Source organism: Branchiostoma lanceolatum, chromosome 5 (genome assembly GCF_035083965.1).
Source record: "Branchiostoma lanceolatum isolate klBraLanc5 chromosome 5, klBraLanc5.hap2, whole genome shotgun sequence".
Lineage (NCBI taxonomy): Eukaryota > Metazoa > Chordata > Leptocardii > Amphioxiformes > Branchiostomatidae > Branchiostoma > Branchiostoma lanceolatum.
In genome coordinates, this window is record NC_089726.1 from 18,516,947 (window position 1) to 18,535,397 (window position 18,451).

The following is an 18,451-nucleotide window of genomic DNA, read 5'->3' on the forward strand; positions in this document are numbered from 1 at the left end:
GTGACTGTTTGATTGTGATTATATACCCAGATTTCTTTCCAATACCGCCGGACCCACTAACCGGCGGAAAGAAATCGGGGCATATGATGTCTATGATGAGAAATCTTCCCCACCAACCTCTGCTTGGAGGGTAGTTCACCCTGAGGCAAAGGGGCGCATCACTTTCAACGCGGAGGCCAAACTCAGTTTTCACGCAAAACACACCACTTCTTTTACAACATCGATAGCCTTTTTCAACTATGTTAGCATTTAATGTCATTTTGCAACAGATTATGAGCGATATGAAATCAACCCAGGACCCCCAACAACCTTTCGTCATATTTTTACCGTGCACTTACCCAGGTTGCGGAAGAATAGGGGTGTGCACCGTCAACAGTAGCCTGAGTGTCATCCTGTTTCAGTTCCAGACTCTGAAACTGAAACTGAAACAGGATGACGGTAGAGCCTGGAACTGAAACAGGATGAAACCTCAGGTAGAGCCTGGAACTGAAACAGGATTACACTCAGGCCACGTCAACAGCGACCACTGTGGCTGTTTTCTCAATGGCGCTGCCAGTGTGAATGTCTGAGTGCTACCGTAACGGTTTCACGGTCTCAGTAAGGTCTTCATTGTGGAATCATCCAGTACCCAAAATGTTGCGAGTCTGTCAGAAACTTCGCGCAGTGGACGCCAAGAGTAAGAGACTCGGAATAGTGCGTACGGAGACAGACTACCTCCGTGCCCTGCTGGACGCCATGGCGGACATGGACAGGTATGCGGAAGTGGAGGTGCTCAAAAGTCTGGGCGACGTGAATTTGGAAAAGGGACAATTGGACAACAACACAGAGAAGTACGATAGGGCCATGGTTTTATACAGGACTGCACTGCTCCGGTCTGAGAACGCAGATGTGGGAGAAAGTCTAGAATATCGCTACCACTATGCAGAGAAACTAAGGTTAGGGAAGCGATTTACAGCTTCAAGTAGTTATGAGCCACTCACTAGCGACAAGAAAATGTCATCGCTCGCTAAAGTAGTAGAGAAGTTCGAAATCCTGGACCGAAGAATGACTGTTGGTGGCAACAAGGAGACTTTACTGATTGAATATACCAGGTTAGTGGTAGAAGGGATCGTAAAGGATGACAATATGTTAGAAACAGAATCGATTAAGAGTCTCGGTGACGTGTACCTGAAAAGAGGAACAGAAACCAGAGACGCGCCATGTTTGACTAAGGCGACTGCTCTGTACAACACTGCACTGGCACGGTGCGAGAGGATTCAGGGGACAGTCGCACTCATTCACCGCTTATTGTACACGGCAAGAATCAGGCAAGAAACGAAGGTAATCGTTTTCATTGTATGGTATTTGATGAAAACAAACAGGGAGTGTTCAGTTGCTCAAAAAGAGCATCACATCGTGAATATATAAACTTCAAGATGATATACCTTATATGTGATCCAATGTTGTAATGGCAGTCATTTATTCAGCAGAAGTATTCTGTTTATGCTATCATCATGATTACAATAAATCCTACGTAAAAAACTCAGAGGTACAACATTTGTTTGTGCCAGACTAAACCCAGGAAACTAAAGCAATGTGTTGAAGGATACGCTAGTCTTTTGTCACATGTTTTGCTATAAACAAAGACAGAATGTTATGCTGTTTCTGTCTGTTGAAGCCTCCAAAGCACAGAGCGCAACAACGAAAGGGTCACGTGCTACGGGACTTTCCGATGACGTCACCCAACACTGATGTCACCGGTGCCTCAAAGGGTCAACCGTCTATGTAAGCACAGGAGTGGTATTAAATGTTTGCTTTGTCGATAGCGTTAACAGATGAAGTTTACGTAAATGCTGGACGGGAAGAAAACAAAAAGTCCATTGATTCGGGACGGAACGTTTCAATCTTTTAAAACATATGAATGATAAAATGATTTGCTATTTCCTAGGTACATCGTAAAATAGCTTCGTCGCGATTAAGACACGTACCGATTTCTTTCGTATTTTTTTCTTGCCCACTATACTCCAATACACATTTCTAAAAATGGTCTCTTTTTCACGAGTGGTTCGGATTAGTTGAGCCAAACCACCAGTATGCGCTAAGACTATAATATTTGAGGTATATTGTTATGTATACGTATAAATAGTATCAAGTATATTGTTACAACCCCAAAATCGTTGATGAGACATATAATGTCCTCTCCCGTTCAGGACTTATAAGCAGTACCTGACTACAGGGGGCCACGCACTGACTGATGGAAAACTGGACGTGGCAGAACAGGACTTTGCGTCTGCTCTGAGACTGGTTCACAGTACGTTGTTTCATTGTTATTTCTCTTGCCCAGAGCCCTGTTCAATATGCTTTTTTTTCATTACAAGAAAATCGACATGGCGTCCTTACAGCAAATTTAGAAAAATCTTGTCATCTGAGCAATACAATACTAGCATTTCTTTATTCATCAAATATTCGTCCTAACCAATATAACATATTTGCTTGTAAAATAATTCACAATCTACAAATAATTTTTTTTCAAAATTGTGGAGCCTGATTTATGTAGCCTTTGAAAGTAAGAGCTCTGAGTGTCCGCTTAACAACCTCATATACATTTCATGTGCATACAGATCCTAACAAACCTGATCGATGTAAAGAGGCTGAATGTCTCTGCAGACTGGGTGACGTCTACGTCCAGCGTGGCAAGAGAACAAAAGAAGGTAGGAAATTCACACAGGCAGCAGCTCTGTACAACGCAGCCATGGCTAGAACAGACAGAAACAAACACAGTGTGACGAAAAAACTGGAGGAGATAGAGCAATGGTTTCTCCGTTACACGGCAAATGTGGAAATAAAACCTGTTCCTTCTGATTCGACCATACGTCATCAGAAGCGATTGCAAGAGATGCGTACGCGCGCCAAGTCACAACTAGACGTCATTAATGAGCAACACAACCCGTACCAATACGACGAGGATGATCCAGTCATGATAACAGTCGAGGCGGATCGAGCTGAAGCAGTCAAGGCTTTATTCAAGAACATCGCCAAGGATAGGCAGATGTTTATTGAGGACCTTGTTGGTGAATGCATTACCACTCTCGGTCCTCATCCATGTAAGTACGCTTTCATCGGGTTAGGCTCACAGGCAACAGAACTGGTCACACCCTACTCTGACCTGGAGTTCGCCATTCTGATTGAGGATGGGAAAGACAATGACGTCACACGGCGGTACTTCCTCAACCTCACACACTACCTCCACTTGAAAGTCATCAACCTCGGAGAGACAATTCTCCCATCAATGGCAATTCCGTCATTGAACGATTTTCCAGAGAATGACTGGTTCTTCGACTCCATCACACCGCGTGGATTTGCCTTCGACGGTTTCATGCCATGGGCTAGTAAGACTCCATTTGGAAGAGACCAGACGAAGACCAAACCTCCCGTCAGCCTTATCCAGACCCCTGCCGAAATGGCGAAGTTTCAGCGGCTAGACGTTTCTGTGGCTGAAGGGTATCACCTGTCAGACATCCTCAGACGAGTTGTTTTCCTCACAGGGGAAGAGGCCCTCGTGACCGAGTATGTGACAAAACTCAAGGGAATCATCACGGGCGATCTTCTCTCGTGTTTTCGGTCCCGTCTGTCTGCTACGCAAATGTTGTGGGAGAGCAGGGAGCAGTTTGACACCCTCGAGCCTACCGGACAGCTGTTAAATGTAAAGAAAGACATCTACCGTTTCCCAGGCATAGCAATTGAGATACTAGCTCTGTGCTGTCAGATCATCTTCGCTAGCACGTGGGATATGATAGATGAATTAAAGGAAACGGGAAAGATCAATGAAGAGAATGCCTCTCACCTTACAGTACTGACCAGCATCTCGGCAGAGCTCCGGTTGAGAACATACCTGGCCAACGGGGGGCAGCGAGACACTATGTCCCCTCTTATTCAAATGAAATACCAGTCAAAACCGCAGGAGGTATCTGATACTACCCTGAGTTCAATATTCCACGTTCCAAACATTCAAGTTCTTTTTAGATACTACTGCAGGGCAATCCCTTTGAAGAAATGTATACCGGAGAGTTTGCAGGTCCAACAGAATAAAGTATTGAAAACAACAATCTTAGATACCTCCCATGAATGTAGAGGTCGAATATCTATACATCTATTTTTGTTTAATAGCGCCAAACTCCATCTGGAAGCAGCATTAAAAGATGTCGGTAGCGATAATATTAAACGTGTGGAAATTCTTCACATGTTGGGAACCCTCTGGGCCTTCTTTGATGATTGTAAAACAGGAATTAGTATGCATGAAGAGGCACTCAGAGTGTGTAAAAATATCTATGATGACAACACGGCAAATCCGGCGACTGCCGTGTCACTAAACAACCTTGGATGGTCTTGGAGTAATCTCGGTGATCACAATCAAGCAATCAGCTTCTACGAACAGTCACTGTCGATGACGAAAACTATCTATGGAAACAACACGGAACATCCGGACATTGCTGCGTCACTGAACAATCTTGGATCGTCTTGGAATGGTCTCGGTATTCACAAGAAAGCAATCAGCTACTACGAACAGTCACTAACGATGAAGAAAACTATCTATGGATACAACACGGCACATCCGGACATTGCTGCGTCACTGAACAATCTTGGATCGTCTTGGAATGGTCTCGGTGTTCACAAGAAAGCAATCAGCTACCACGAACAGTCACTAACGATGAAGAAAACTATCTATGGATACAACACGGCACACCCGGATGTTGCCAAGTCACTGAACAATTTAGGATCGTCATGGAGTCGCCTAGGTGAGCACAAGAAAGCAATCAGCTTCTACGAACAGTCACTGTCGATGAAGAAAACTATCTATGGAGACAGCACGGCACACCCGGATGTTGCCGGGTCACTAAACAACCTGGGATTGTCTTGGAGTAATCTCAGTAATCACAAGAAAGCAATCAGCTACTACGAACAGTCATTAACGATACGAAAAGTCATCTATGGAGACAACACGGAACATCCGGACATTGCTGCGTCACTAAACAACCTGGGATCGTCTTGGAATGACCTCGGTAATCACAAGAAAGCAATCAGCTACCACGAACAGTCTTTAACGATGAAGAAAACTATCTATGGATACAACACGGCACACCCGGATGTTGCCACGTCACTAAACAATCTTGGATTATCTTGGACGGATCTCGGTGATCACAAGAAAGCAATCAGCTACTTTGAACAGTCACTATCGATATGGAACAGTACCTATAGAGACAACACGGCGCACCCGCACATAGCCGGGTCACTAAACAACATTGGATCGTCTTGGGACCAACTCGGTGATCACAATAAAGCAATCAGCTTCTACGAACAGTCACTGTCGATGACGAAAACTATCTATGGAAACAACACGGCACATCCGGACATTGCCGCGTCACTGAACAATCTTGGACGGTCTTGGAGTCAACTCGGCGATGACAAGAAAGCAATCAGCTATTATGAACAGTCACTATCGATATGGAACACTACCTATGGAGATAAAACAGCGCACCCGGACACTGCCAAGTCACTGAACAACATTGGATCGTCTTGGGGTCAACTCAGTGATCACAAGAAAGCAATCAGCTACTACGAACAGTCACTAACGATGATGAAAACTATCTATGGAGACAACACGGTACATCCGGACATTGCCAGGGCACTAAGCAACATTGGATCATCTTGGAGTAAACTCGGTGATCACAAAAAAGCAATCAGCTACTACGAACAGTCACTAACGATGAGGAAAACTATCTATGGAGATAACACAGCGCACCCGCACACTGCCAAGTCACTAATTAACCTTGGGTCATCTTGGAGTGAACTCGGTAATCACAAGAAAGCAATCAGCTACTACGAACAGTCACTTTCGATATGCAACACTATTTATGGAGATAAAACAGCGCACCCGCACACTACCGAGTCACTAATTAACCTTGGGTCGTCTTGGGGTAAACTCGGTGATCACAAGAAAGCAATCAGCTACTACGAACGGTTACTAACGATGATGAAAACAATCTATGGAGACAACACGGCGCATCCGGACGTAGCCAAGACACTTTACAAACTGCAATTAGCATGGACCAAAATTGGTGATTATCAAAGAGCGATGGAGTTCAAGCAACAATCACAAAGTATGCAGAGGCCCCTAAAGCCTTAGGCCATTTGTAACTCTAGAGGAACTTTTTAAAGATTGAGTTGTGGATGAGAATTTTTTCTTGAATGGTGAAAATGTGACAACCTATCTTTTATATGTGAATTATGCATTACGATCAGGAACTAAATGAAATGAAAAACAATGTTCATTGTATACTCCAAATATTGTTTTCGATACTTTACTGATACCAGACGCATAGATCCCATACATAATAAAAAGAACAACTTCAACTTCTTGTATTTGAAACCATACTGTATGTAACGTTAACATTTCGAGTTATGAATATGTTGCTAATTTCAATGGTACCATATTTCTTTTTTTGCACTTTGTTTTATGACCTACTCGTCTGCCATGGTGTACGTCTCAAAAATGACTAAACAAAACAACGTCAGGTATCGTACACGTGTTAAATGGTGATTAGCACGCTTACCATGTCAATTATGACGTTGGGAGTGATCAAACGTAACTTATGGGCATGCCCATCAAAGGTAAAATCACTTGTGTACACGTCGCTAGTAAGACCAAACCTAGAATTCGCCGCAACAGTATGGGATTCATATACTAAGAGAGGCAAAGATAAATTGGAGAGGGTACAGAACCAAGCAGCCAGATTCTGCACGAACAACTATGACGGGTGCTAGTGTCATCAAAATAAAAACAGATCTGCAGTGGATGTCACTCGAAGAGAGAAGGAAAATGTCCAGACTATGCATGATTTACAAAATGACTAATAAACTGGTGGACCTACCGACTAATAAGTAGCTAAGAAAAGGACAAGAAATAGTCATGCCTTTAAGTATCAGACTTGAATATCAACCTAGGATTGATGTGTTCACAAATTCCGAGAACGATCATAAAGTGGACCTCGTTGCCATCAGACCGTAGAAGCATTCTCATTAGACAGCTTTAAACAATGCATGCAGTACGTTAACGTTAGATATGCGTAGGTTAGACGTAACAGGTCATTCGATGTAATATAACCAGCTGCTGCCGCGCTGCGTGCCTGTGAAGCTGGTGTGTTACGCCAAAATAAAGGAAACCTTAAACTTTACAGGAAACCAAAGCAATATTAGGGCCTGATAATTGGATTTTTAAAGCCAATTTGTTTAGTCATTTTATACATGATTAGTTCAAACAACACTATCACAATGTCTAGCGATATCCATGATGCAAAAATATGACGTCGTTGCGATATGAGAACTCACTCATTTTTAGTATCGTATAGCTCATTGTAAGTTACCACTTTCGCAAGCATGTATTATCGTCTATCGAGTTAATAAAACAAACTTGTGAGCTGTCTTTGGTGAGCAAATGACTTAACTGTGTATTTGGAACTTCTACGTAGTTGGCATAGCTATCGAATGGTTTACACTTAACCGTTGATATCATTACCAGTGCTTTTAGTATAATTCCGTGACCTTTAGAATGTTCCACCCAACGAATATGCACAGTCGGAGAGAGGGTGATATGTGGTGATTTACTAGTCACTTCGGTGTCCCAGACAACTTAATCATTTTGCAAAATCCTATTTGCAAGGACTCATCACTATTGACATAGGATCGGAGATGAAACTGGGGATCTTGTGGTATCACGAAGGACGCATGACACATAATCACAAGGTGCATATTCTTCGCTGTCGGGGGAGTACAGCAGATTTTCTTTGTTTCTCCCTTTCAAGGCTCAGAATCAGGAACAAAGTAAAATATGACGTTAGTATTTAAATAGCCTGATTTCAATCAAGCCTCCTGTGACCGCTCGCCGCCCTGTAACCGCCTCGAAGGGAGGGGACAGAAACCCCCGGGCAGCTGGAGTTTGCGTTATATAGACTAGTATTTAGACTAGAATAGTCACATATTATATTGTTGTCTGTTCTGTCGACCGTCCTTCCATGTTACATGTAACTGCAATTACCCCACGGGCAAGAACTTGCAATAAACTTTCAGTAAACACAATCTTACTCTCTGCCTTTCTTGCCCTGAAAGAGAAACACCCTTATAAGCTGTTAATGACACCGTTTTATTAGTCATATACGACAGAACTTTGAACATAAACTTGTTTTCTGTCATGCTGCGTTTTGTTGTTTGCCACTTCCATTCATTCATTCATTCATTCATTCATTCATTCATTCATTCATCCCAACCGGCAAAGCATCGCAGAAGCTAAGTTTCTTTTTCAATTTTATTGTCTCATCCTTTCCCGGCCCCCTCCAAGCAGGACACTTTCCCTTCGGTCTGTCAAGAATTCATTTTGTCAGTTCAGGTGCGGAAATTACGTTGGCAACGTTCCAAAATAGCAGTGAATTCACCTCTCAAGTTGGCCCCGTTTTTCTACCATTGTAAAAGGACGCCCCCTAGCGGAATTTCTAATGATAGACCTCGGCTCAGAGAAGATCGATGAAGAGCTTTACACTAGTGCACGTTGCCTAACTGTAGTGGTCTGCGCCTTTGCTACTCTGCCACATCTGGTTCAAATTACTTGGACCAGAAAGACTGTGGTTCTAGTCCCAGGTAGGGCACCTCTGGACAAGAGGCGCATTGAGTCATACCAAAGACTTTATAAAAATGGTGAAACAGTATGGAAGTTAAACACACTCCACTGCCAGTGGACTAGCCCCCTGCTGCAGTGATTGCACCACAGTGTGGCCCCAGGGCTATGAAACGGAGATGGGCACCGCCCTATACATCAATTATGGTGTGGGAGGATTTTAACTTTAACTTAACGTTGCCTAACATTAGTCTCTACCAGACTAACCACGCCGGCTATAGGGAGAATATTTGCCAGGGTTTCATTTGCAGACGAAAAGTGATATTCACCATGTACTGACTTCGTTGTGACCTGTACTTAGCCAAGTGTGGCAGAAATATGTAATAAAGGTCTTCATTCATTATTATTCATTCATTCATTAATAAATTATTCCTTTTTCTGACGATCTATACGCCCGTAGGAGGCTAGCCTAACATGGCTCCCGACCACTAGCCAGGTTGGGAACACTCAAACTGTCTGACCAGTTTTAGAATAAGAGTCAAATTTGACTCCCAAACACACCCTGATCAGTACTGACATACTCCCAACCCCCAGCCAACCCATTTCAGACCCTCCATCCACAGCCGAATGTTTTGAAAATGTCCACACCAGCCAACCGCACCGAACACCAACCAACCTAGCTCCCGAACCATTCCAAACCATGGTTGGGGGAAGGTCAGAGGCCATGTTCGGTTAAGTGTAACAGGGGCTTTACAGGTCTGTCAGTTGGCAAAGATAAAACTAAACTCCCTATATTTGTTTCATATGACTAGATCTTCGTCCGATGGTATGTTTAACAGTTTGATATAGGTTTGCATGTTTTTGTGGGTTTAGGCCTTTAAAATGTTTCAAAACGTCATTCAGATAAGTGCTTTTTCAGATAAGTGCTTTTCAAAGTATTCTAGCTAAACCATTTTGACATGGGGCAATGGCAATGTCCCTAGCAGCTTCCCTACAAGTTAACAACCCTGTACAATGTGCAGTTCCCATGTAACAGCTCTACAATGGCTGTGTATATCGGTAGTATTATTTAGACAGTGCAAGTCTGTGAAGGCTGCATGGTTTTCTTCAAGGAATTTAAATGTTTATCTGCAGTTTGCAAGAAGGTTGGCAGAGGGCCCATCATTCTATTTCTTTCTCATGCCAAAGTCTATCTACAAATACAAGGTAGCAGAACACAGTTTCCGGCCTATGGGGCTTTCTATAGTTAAGGACCACAAAGTGACCACATCGACGTGGATAGTAGGGTACGGTACAAAATCGCGACAAACAAATATGTTGAAGTCCAGGGTACAATCTACAAAATAACTGAAAACAAAAAAAAAAGTTTCTGAACAATTTGATGGTCACTTTTAAATGGGGTCATGGGGGGTTGTACGGAACTGCAACCGACTCACCTCGGCAGGCAGCTGCAAAGGTCACTCGCATCTATACGCCAAATGGGAAAACTTCACAATATCATTCGAACGATCTAAAAGCCCACTTATCATACTACGATGCAGTAAAGTTTGTGCCTCCCTGGCATTCACATTAACGTTTTTACATACGGTTCAAGATTTAGGGCGCACTATTTTTTTACCACTACGTCACAGACTCCAGGGGTCGCGGAGAAATACTGTGTGCTGCTACCACAATGTACAATATTGAACTGAATCATACTGTCAAGTTCACTTCAGCTAAACTTGATCAAAAGTGGACCAGTCATAGGCAACAACAACTAGAATTCTTGCAAACTGCACACAATATATATACCAATTTGGCTCGCCCCTGAGGCGTCGCCAAAAAACATGACACATGATAGTTTAGACACTCCTCATTTTAATAAAAGAAACCAACATGATAGATATAAACATCTGGACATTCAGTTTAAAACGCCGCCACCTGATACAATATTGTACAGGCAAACATAAATATGATATAAAAAGAAATCATTGGTCTAACGACATTTCTATGTACAGTTGAAGTCCGTACCAAGGTGGTCACGACAAATAAAAAACATCCAAGATATCTAGACATTAAAGTGGAGAAGCACATTGAGACACCATTCACAAAGATACCACAGGCAAAATTATATACTTAAACACTAGCATAAATACAAAATTGTTCACAACTCTTTTAAAGCAGTTTGGCCAAAAGTTCAAGTCACTGCATACACGGCTCAAGGAGATCTCATTTGGTTCTACCGATTTCTTAAGGTACCAAAGACAGGGGTGCCAAAGTATTCATACGAATTTTATGGAATTCATACGAATTTTATGGAATTCATACGAATTTTACGGAATTCATACGAATTTTATGGAATACATACAATCCATTACGCAGAAACAGACGAATTTTACGGAATTCATACGATCCATTACGAGGAAACATACGATCTTTACTATTTGTTCGGTCACATGACATGACTGCCAAATTCAAGATGGCAGACACGGGATAACCAGTTCTTCGTCTGATATCTTGGCTTTTAAGAGCTTAATAATTACGTATCCCATCCGGATAAACTCTAAATATTTCAAGCTACACTAAATTAAGACTACTGAAGGCTTAGACCAACTAGGAGGACCAGACAAAGCTAGATTCTGTGCTAGCGTGATGGCGAACAAATTAGTAAGGATCATATGTTTCTTTAGTAATGGATCATATGTATTCCGTAAAATTCGTACAACTATGTTTCTTAGTAATGGACCGTATGTATTCCGTAAAACTCGTATGAATTCCGTAAAGTTCATATGAATTCTTTGGCATCCCTGAAAGACGTTTTGATTTAGGTAAAGGAATAATACTAGGCATGTTTTCAATTCATTGTGTTTGGCAATGTGGTGTGAACATGTTGACCAATGTTTGTGGCTGTTTTATACACAATAGGAATTGTAACAGAATTAACCTTCTCCTGCTAATTAAACCTGTACCCAATACAAATTTGGTGCCAAAAGGCAACTCTAGCAGGAAGAAGGTTAATAGTACATCCTTAGGTTTGTTATATATTACAGGGGAATCCGAATAGTCGCATACATTTGTAACTTACTGTTCTTGTATACAGTAGAACAAACAAATATTCTAACATTTCATTTTCTGAACAGTCCAACTCTTGTGTGTTGCCCTTTATATAATGCAATTTGGTTTTTCAGAAATTCCATCAATTTTTTTTTCTAAGCAGTAGTAATGGTATTGCCACATAGAAAGTCTATGGTTGAAGTATTCCATGACTGTGGTTTGACGGTTAGCAATCCCATTTTTGGATCATAAGGGTGACTGGATGGTTAATACGCTTATCTGATTGTCCCTACAGGTTGACGTCTTAGGGTGTAATCTCCAAGCAGATGTTGGAGTGGAAGACCATAGCATTTTTGACAGCCAGGCTTCTTTTGACAGCCACCTGACATCCAACAGTTATAGAAACCGGGTAGTCAGAAAATGTTATGAACTTTCATCCAAACATCTGCTTGGAGATTACTTAGGGTGGGTTGTTGTAACCTGTGGTTTGTGTTGTAACCTTGTGTTGTAACCAATGTTTACTTATTGAAGGGGCTGGCGGGAAATATTCACAGAACACCCTCATACAACGGGCACAATTCCATTGACCCCCTCCACTTGTCCATCCTTTATGACCCCTCCCATGGCCCTAAGATCGTAGGCGTGGTCTTGGACACTTAAGACTGTGGTCGAAGAGGTTGTGGGTCTTAAAAATGAAGAACTCCGCTCTGTCATGCTTGACAGGGACCCGTGGAGACATTTGTGTCACCTCACAGAGGATGAAATGAACTGAACTAGCCCCATGCAGTGTTGTCTTAGCCTGTGGCTTGTGTTATCACCTTGTGTTGTAACCACTGTTTTACTCATTGAGGGGGGTCCGTACACCCTCACCCAATGGCCACATTTCCATTGCCCCTCCTACCTTTGTCTATGCCCCCCCTCCCCATGGCCACACCCCCTATGCTATGCCCCCCCTCCCGCCCCTGTCTCCACATCTAGTCAGGAGAGCAGCTGGTCCCAGTCGATCTGCGTGGTGAAGACCTCGCGCTGAAGCCACTTCTCATATCCCAGCTTGAACTCCTCTGGCAGGTCCACCTTCAAGTCAAGAAAAAGTTTATTGTAACAGGTACAATGTAAGGCAAAATACCAGCAGTATCCCACATATCGCCAAACTTAAACTCCTCACTCTACTAGACGATAGGCATATCTACATGTGAATATAGTGTGTACTCTGTTATCTTTGCCCATCCTGCGAGATCTTTTTAGTACCCATAGTACGATCACTCCAACTTGTCCAAGACTTAGTACAACAATAGCTTTTGATCGCTCTAAACTTGTAACTCAATTTCAACTGTATTTCAAACTACATTGATGTTTGATATATTAGTATTTCGTAATTTTAATGTGTTTACCGCATTATTGACGTTCAGTTAATTGATGTGATGTTCGTACGTCAATATGGCTGCAATAACCATTATTAATTATCATAATAATTATTATTACCTGCTGCCCCAGCACGCTCAGCAGGTTGTTGTCCACGTGCTGGAAGTCCGCCTCGATCCCGCTGGGCTCCTCGCCGTACCGCCGCTGGTTGAACCTGTCCACGCTGGCACGCAGGGCGCACTCCTCCGCCTGGAAGTCCCACGGCCTGGCGTCCATGTCTGTTAGAAGGGAAAGGTTTTAAAGTGTATAAGACACCAATGACATCAAAATTAAGAATTTCCTGAAATCAATATAAACATTGTTATGTCTTTTAATCACCTGGTGAGAAGATCAGAAAAGAATCAAGAGCTGGAAGTATGGTTTCTAATAGTTCAATGTTAAATAACATTTTTGTTTTCAACGTATATTCATTGAATGATACTATTCCTAGTACAGAAAATAAGAAAATGTTGTATTTTGGTGTCATAAACACTTTAATACAAATGAATAAGTTTGAATCAAGCAAACATTCAATGCTTCTACAATTCTTGAAGAAAGCTTTCTCTTACCGTTGAGTTATCCTAGCAAAACCTTTGAGTACCGTCTTTGTTATTTCTAACCTCAAACCTCCCCCAGCTTTCACACAACATTGAAAACAGCTCCTTCAGATTCTTCTACCCTAGACTAGTCATACATGTATGTGTGAAGACAGCCACACCTCATGCGTTTTAAGAGCTTACCACACTCCTCGATTAGAGTAAAGGTAAACCTCTGTTTCGATTGGCAAAACTTAGCATCTATAGAGAGGTGGTGCGTTAAGAAAAAAGAATGATTTCTGTTTGGCATAGGACTTTCAACGAAGGATCTCGGACAACCTTTTCTGTCACAAACCAGCTGCATTTCATACGACACATCCATGACTGACCTAGGTAAAGGTAAAACAGTCATCCTCAATTGAGGTGAAGCATGATGCCTTTTCAAGTAACTAGTGGTAGTGCAATGCGGCTTCGCCACGGCTCACAATTTTTTGCTCAGCACACCGGATCACCCCTACTCTTCTCAATAAGTGTGTTGGGTTCTTTTACGTGCAGAGGTTTGACGCTTGACGCTTGAGGTTACGCCCGAAGCTCCCTCATTCATGGGGCCCCCGGATTTATGTCACCATCCGAAATGACGAATTCAATCCCTTACAACATGTCTGAGCTAAGACGAGCCTAGGATCAAACTTGGGCCCCAGGATCCAAGAAATTAGATCCAGATGGCGAAGCCGGGGTTGCGTTACCGCTTGTGCCACAGAGACTAAGAACCCTGAATGTGCTGTCATAAACCTGCTGTATGACATTTGTACGGGACTGTAGTCTGTGATTCACACTCACCGTTGCCGTAAGCCCAGTCGTCGTTGAGTCTGTGCCTGACCTGCTGGTAGATGGCGGACATGGTCTTCATGTTGCTCTTCCTCCACTGCCGCCCCAGGTACTTGGTCTGCACCTTGAGCAGCTTCAGCACGTACAGCTGCAGCATGGCCTGTTTCACCTTCAGCGCCCGCTTCAGGATGGGCGCAGACTTAAACACCACCAACATCTGCACAGACACGGGGGGAGGGGGGCAAATAAGCAAATCGAAGAAAATGTCAAAGCAGGATACATGCAAGTTCTTGATGTCATGCACGAATGAACATATAGTGGAGATGATATGCAGTTATCTGTAACTCTCGCGAGTTTACGTTCGGCAGTGATTGGTCATTATTGATCCTGGAGAAGGCGACAGTGGTCGTTGAAAATTTGATCCGTGAATACCTTAGTGTTGGAAGAAAGTTTAGCACTGTATTATGATTACTACTAACACTGCGTTCCTGCGAAGCTGGTGTGTTACGCCGAATGGTGGCTATACCAGCTATATAGATACAGATACAGAACCCACCATGGTCCTGGAGTGTTTCCACTTGGTGAGTTTGTTGAGGATCCTGAGGAGGTTGATGCAGGAGAACAGATTTCTCCAACAGAACTGGATACTGTCTCCAGCTTCCTGTAGAAACAGAAGGAAACACATAGATGAAGATGTGATACTTAACCTGCTCCCTACAACCAAACTCTAAAGACTCCAAATTTTGGTGCCTCAAGGCGTCTTGTGTTCGACTGCACGCTTTACACTTTACCATCCTGGGATGAAAATTTGTCTTTGAGATGGAAAAAAAATGCACCCTTTCGTCCCAAAATTCTGAACTTCATGACATGAAATTGATGAAAATATTTTTTTGTAAGCATAAAATAACAGATTTAACAACAAAAATCAACAACTTGTGCTCCCAAACAATGAGTGGGATGGGAAAAAAATTCAAAGCCATGATCTACAGTATGAGGAATGGTGATTGGCTGACCAGGCTTTCCGCGGTGAGTTCGGGCTGCTCGCCGATGACACAGTTGGGGAAGTCGATGACGGCGATGGTGTTCTTGGCGGCGATGTACGACATGATGTTCTGGTTGAAGAACTTCAGAACCAGCGGGATGCAGTTGGCGAACACCAGGTGCTGAGACATGTACTCAAACTGGGGAAAAACGGGAAACATTTTTTAAAACCTGTTGTTCCTTTGTTCGGTTATTCTCCCTAGAGGGTTTTCACAATAACGCCCCTGCAGTTCCAGATCAAGCTGCTAGGGGGCCCAAACCTACACCACTTATTTCTGACATCACAAGCTATCTGCCAACAAAAAATCAAAACCATAGCGCCTCCAGGTCAAAAGATACAAAAATGGAAGTTCTGCTGCAGTAACAAGGTCACATACAAGGGGGCCCAAAATGGACATTGACTTTCGGCTTCACAACACCCGCTCACATACCAAATATCATCGTAATCCATCAAGAGGTTCTTGAGTTATGCTGACTACAGCAGTGCGGAAACACGAACACACACACACACAGACAGACACACCCAAAACTATATCTCCATTTTTCATGGAGATAAATAAACTATATACCATGGGATATATACTCAAACTGTTGGAAATCAGAAACATTTTAAAATACATTCCCAGCCTCCGAAAATAATTTCATCAGGATACTGCAATTTAAGAGAACAGGAATCTTTTATAATAGTTTATACAATGTTCTACTTTGTCAACAATGTGTACATAGCTACATGGCTTCTCCAAAATGGTAGCAGGATTGCAGTAACAATTCCGACAAAAATTGAAGTCTATGCAACTGCCCTTTTCCAATAACTCTGCAGTACCACAAAAAAAGTACTGTGCTAACTCATCACTTGTTAACATACTTTCTCCAAGACATCTACAAAGAGCCGACGGTAACCCGTTAGAAGATTGACACCCTCCTTGATAAGTACAGACTTCTTCTACATGACAGAAGACTTTGATGAAGTGTGGAAAGGCTCATCCCTTTTTAATAGTCCTTCCACCCTTCTATAATGAAGGCGTGATGAGGCCGCACTTTGATGTACTAATCCCCGTCCAGCGTTGGCCTTCTCTCGGCAATCCCGCCGAGACCGTGTTTCGTGGGGGAGCCGGGTAGATGAGCCCCTTATCGCCGTGGTAACCTAATGAGAGCGTACAGCCCAACAGCTGAGCTCAGCGAGGGGAATGTTTGCTGGGAGATCAAACTAAATGTCGAGATATTCATTCGGACGTGGGCCTACTTGCACTAATTTGACGTCTTGGAGGTGTGATCGTCTTGTCTCTGTGCTGCACAGCCCACAGGTGAAAATATCACCTGACTAAGTGTACTGTCTAGGGCTGTGAACCTTAACAAAAATTCAGGTACAGGTACGGTACAGGTACAGTGGTTTAGGTACAGGTCTGGACCTGTACATGTACCTAAATAAGTTTGGTCAATCATCTGGAAGTTAAACATGTAGCCAATTGTCTTTTGATGTGGTAAATTGTCATCTTTGTATGAGGATTTATGTATGTGAATCTCAAAAGAAGTCTATTTGTAAGTTTTCTTCAATTTCAACTGTGAAGTTATCGAAATTGTCATCTCTGTCAAGCGATTTACCTAATAGTATCTTCAGTCTAAAAAATGGTGTCCACTGGTGTTTTAGTTTGTTTAGGTGAGCATCGAACCTGGGCCCTATTGGTTCTGAGTCCAACCGTTGCGCCACACCGACGCCACAGGTGACACTTCTATGGTTAATGTAGTTTTGTTACTTACTTGGTAGACGTGGTTGAGTTTGAAGTGTTTCAGCAGCAGAAGCAGGACAGCTGAGATAGCCTTCACGATAATCTCCTTGTGTCTGTTCACATCTATCCCCAGTTTCATGGACTGTAACACCGTGATTCTGTGAGGGGGGGGACATAAAATAAGTTTTTCTTCTCTAAATTGATAAACAATGGAGTCGTTTTGAGCAAGATTGAAAGATACAGTGAGTGCGTACTGTTAGCATTTTACAAATGAGAACAAGTAAAATGCTGTTAAAGGTATATTATCAAAAGTACAGCACACTTTAGAAGGCATGTAGTACACAGACAACTCTTTTAACAAGAAGAGACGCCATTGGTCACCTTGACTGATGATATCAACATCATGACAAGCTACACCTATCAGGTGGGCCGAGTTTAACCTTCTCCCTGCTGCATAACTCTATAACCAATAGAGAATGGGGTGCCAAATGGCTACTTCAGTATGCTAAAGGTTAAGAATGGTAGAGACACAACTTCCTTCACAATTTGCAACATCTGTGTCATTGTGTTGTGCCATAAAACTATTCCAGAATAACATCTTATTGTGTCCCATCTTTTGAGACATTCTGTAAAACCATTGCAACATCAAAGTTCTATTCATACATGTATACAGTCAAACATGTCTATATTGACCACTCAAGAAAAACAGTCGCTGTAGACTCAGCCACAACTGGTAGGATTCTTACTACTTTAGTCAATGGAAAAAAAGTATGATAAGGGCCACCAAAAAGGGACCACAATAGCCAGGTGATCCTTATGCACAAGAGGTCACTAGGACAGGTTTGACTGTTGTTCAACACAAATATATATAACACAATAAGTACAACACAAGTATTTTACTTCATATTAGTGCTGTGTACTGGTACTGTACCGTGAAACTAGATTAGACATTTTAATTTGTAGAATTGTTCAGGTTCAGGTACAGGTGATGTTACGTTTAGGTACCCAGCACTACAATGTACTTCGTATGTAGGTACAAGTACTTACGGCATTTCTTCAGGTAGCACATCTGCCAGGATGTTGATGGAGTCTGTCTTGGCTTTAGAGGTGGGGGCGGCTGCCAGTAGGATCTTCAACAGGGCAATCTGAGGGGAGGGGGGTGTTAGCATATCTCAACAGTCAGTGATGAACTAAACAATGGTTCATACATTACATTATGAAAATGAAATGAACACTTTGTG

The 18,451-nt window shown here is 42.6% G+C and overlaps 2 protein-coding genes and 1 long non-coding RNA gene across 4 annotated transcripts in view; 1 reads left to right on the forward strand and 2 right to left on the reverse strand.

Moving 5' to 3' along the window:
- Nucleotides 1-315: 315 nt before the first annotated feature.
- On the forward strand, nt 316-7,459 carry LOC136435553 (uncharacterized). Its single transcript, XM_066429162.1, has 4 exons — nt 316-1,320; nt 1,658-1,764; nt 2,190-2,290; nt 2,601-7,459. The coding sequence occupies exons 1-4, from the start codon at nt 562-564 to the stop codon at nt 6,161-6,163; spliced, it is 4,530 nt and encodes a 1,509-aa protein (XP_066285259.1). The 5' UTR covers nt 316-561; the 3' UTR covers nt 6,164-7,459.
- Nucleotides 7,460-10,484: 3,025 nt separating this feature from the next.
- Nucleotides 10,485-12,582, reverse strand: LOC136435554 (uncharacterized). Its single transcript, XR_010755859.1, has 2 exons — nt 12,496-12,582; nt 10,485-12,176 (listed from the first exon to the last, which is right to left on the reverse strand). It is a non-coding gene; the product is annotated as an uncharacterized lncRNA (long non-coding RNA).
- Nucleotides 12,583-12,630: 48 nt separating this feature from the next.
- The window catches only part of LOC136435555 (striatin-interacting protein 1-like), a 42,588-nt gene continuing 36,767 nt past the window's right edge, over nt 12,631-18,451 (reverse strand). For both annotated transcript variants that reach the window (XM_066429165.1, XM_066429163.1), the window contains exons 15-21: nt 18,258-18,355; nt 17,242-17,368; nt 15,456-15,623; nt 14,999-15,103; nt 14,455-14,659; nt 13,160-13,317; nt 12,631-12,751 (exon numbers count right to left, since the gene is read on the reverse strand). In XM_066429165.1, the coding sequence (XP_066285262.1) occupies nt 12,656-12,751; nt 13,160-13,317; nt 14,455-14,659; nt 14,999-15,103; nt 15,456-15,623; nt 17,242-17,368; nt 18,258-18,355 (957 nt within the window). In that variant the 3' untranslated portion in view covers nt 12,631-12,655. The remainder of the gene's footprint in view (nt 12,752-13,159; nt 13,318-14,454; nt 14,660-14,998; nt 15,104-15,455; nt 15,624-17,241; nt 17,369-18,257; nt 18,356-18,451) is intronic.

Excerpts from the sequence above, each read along its gene's own strand:
- LOC136435553 (XM_066429162.1), top strand. The coding sequence starts at position 562 with ATGTCTGAGTGCTACCGTAACGGTTTCACGGTCTCAGTAAGGTCTTCA. Across the intron at positions 1,321-1,657 it reads GAATCAGGCAAGAAACGAAG|CCTCCAAAGCACAGAGCGCA; the intron begins GTAATCGTTTTC and ends TGTCTGTTGAAG. Across the intron at positions 2,291-2,600 it reads TGCTCTGAGACTGGTTCACA|ATCCTAACAAACCTGATCGA; the intron begins GTACGTTGTTTC and ends ATGTGCATACAG.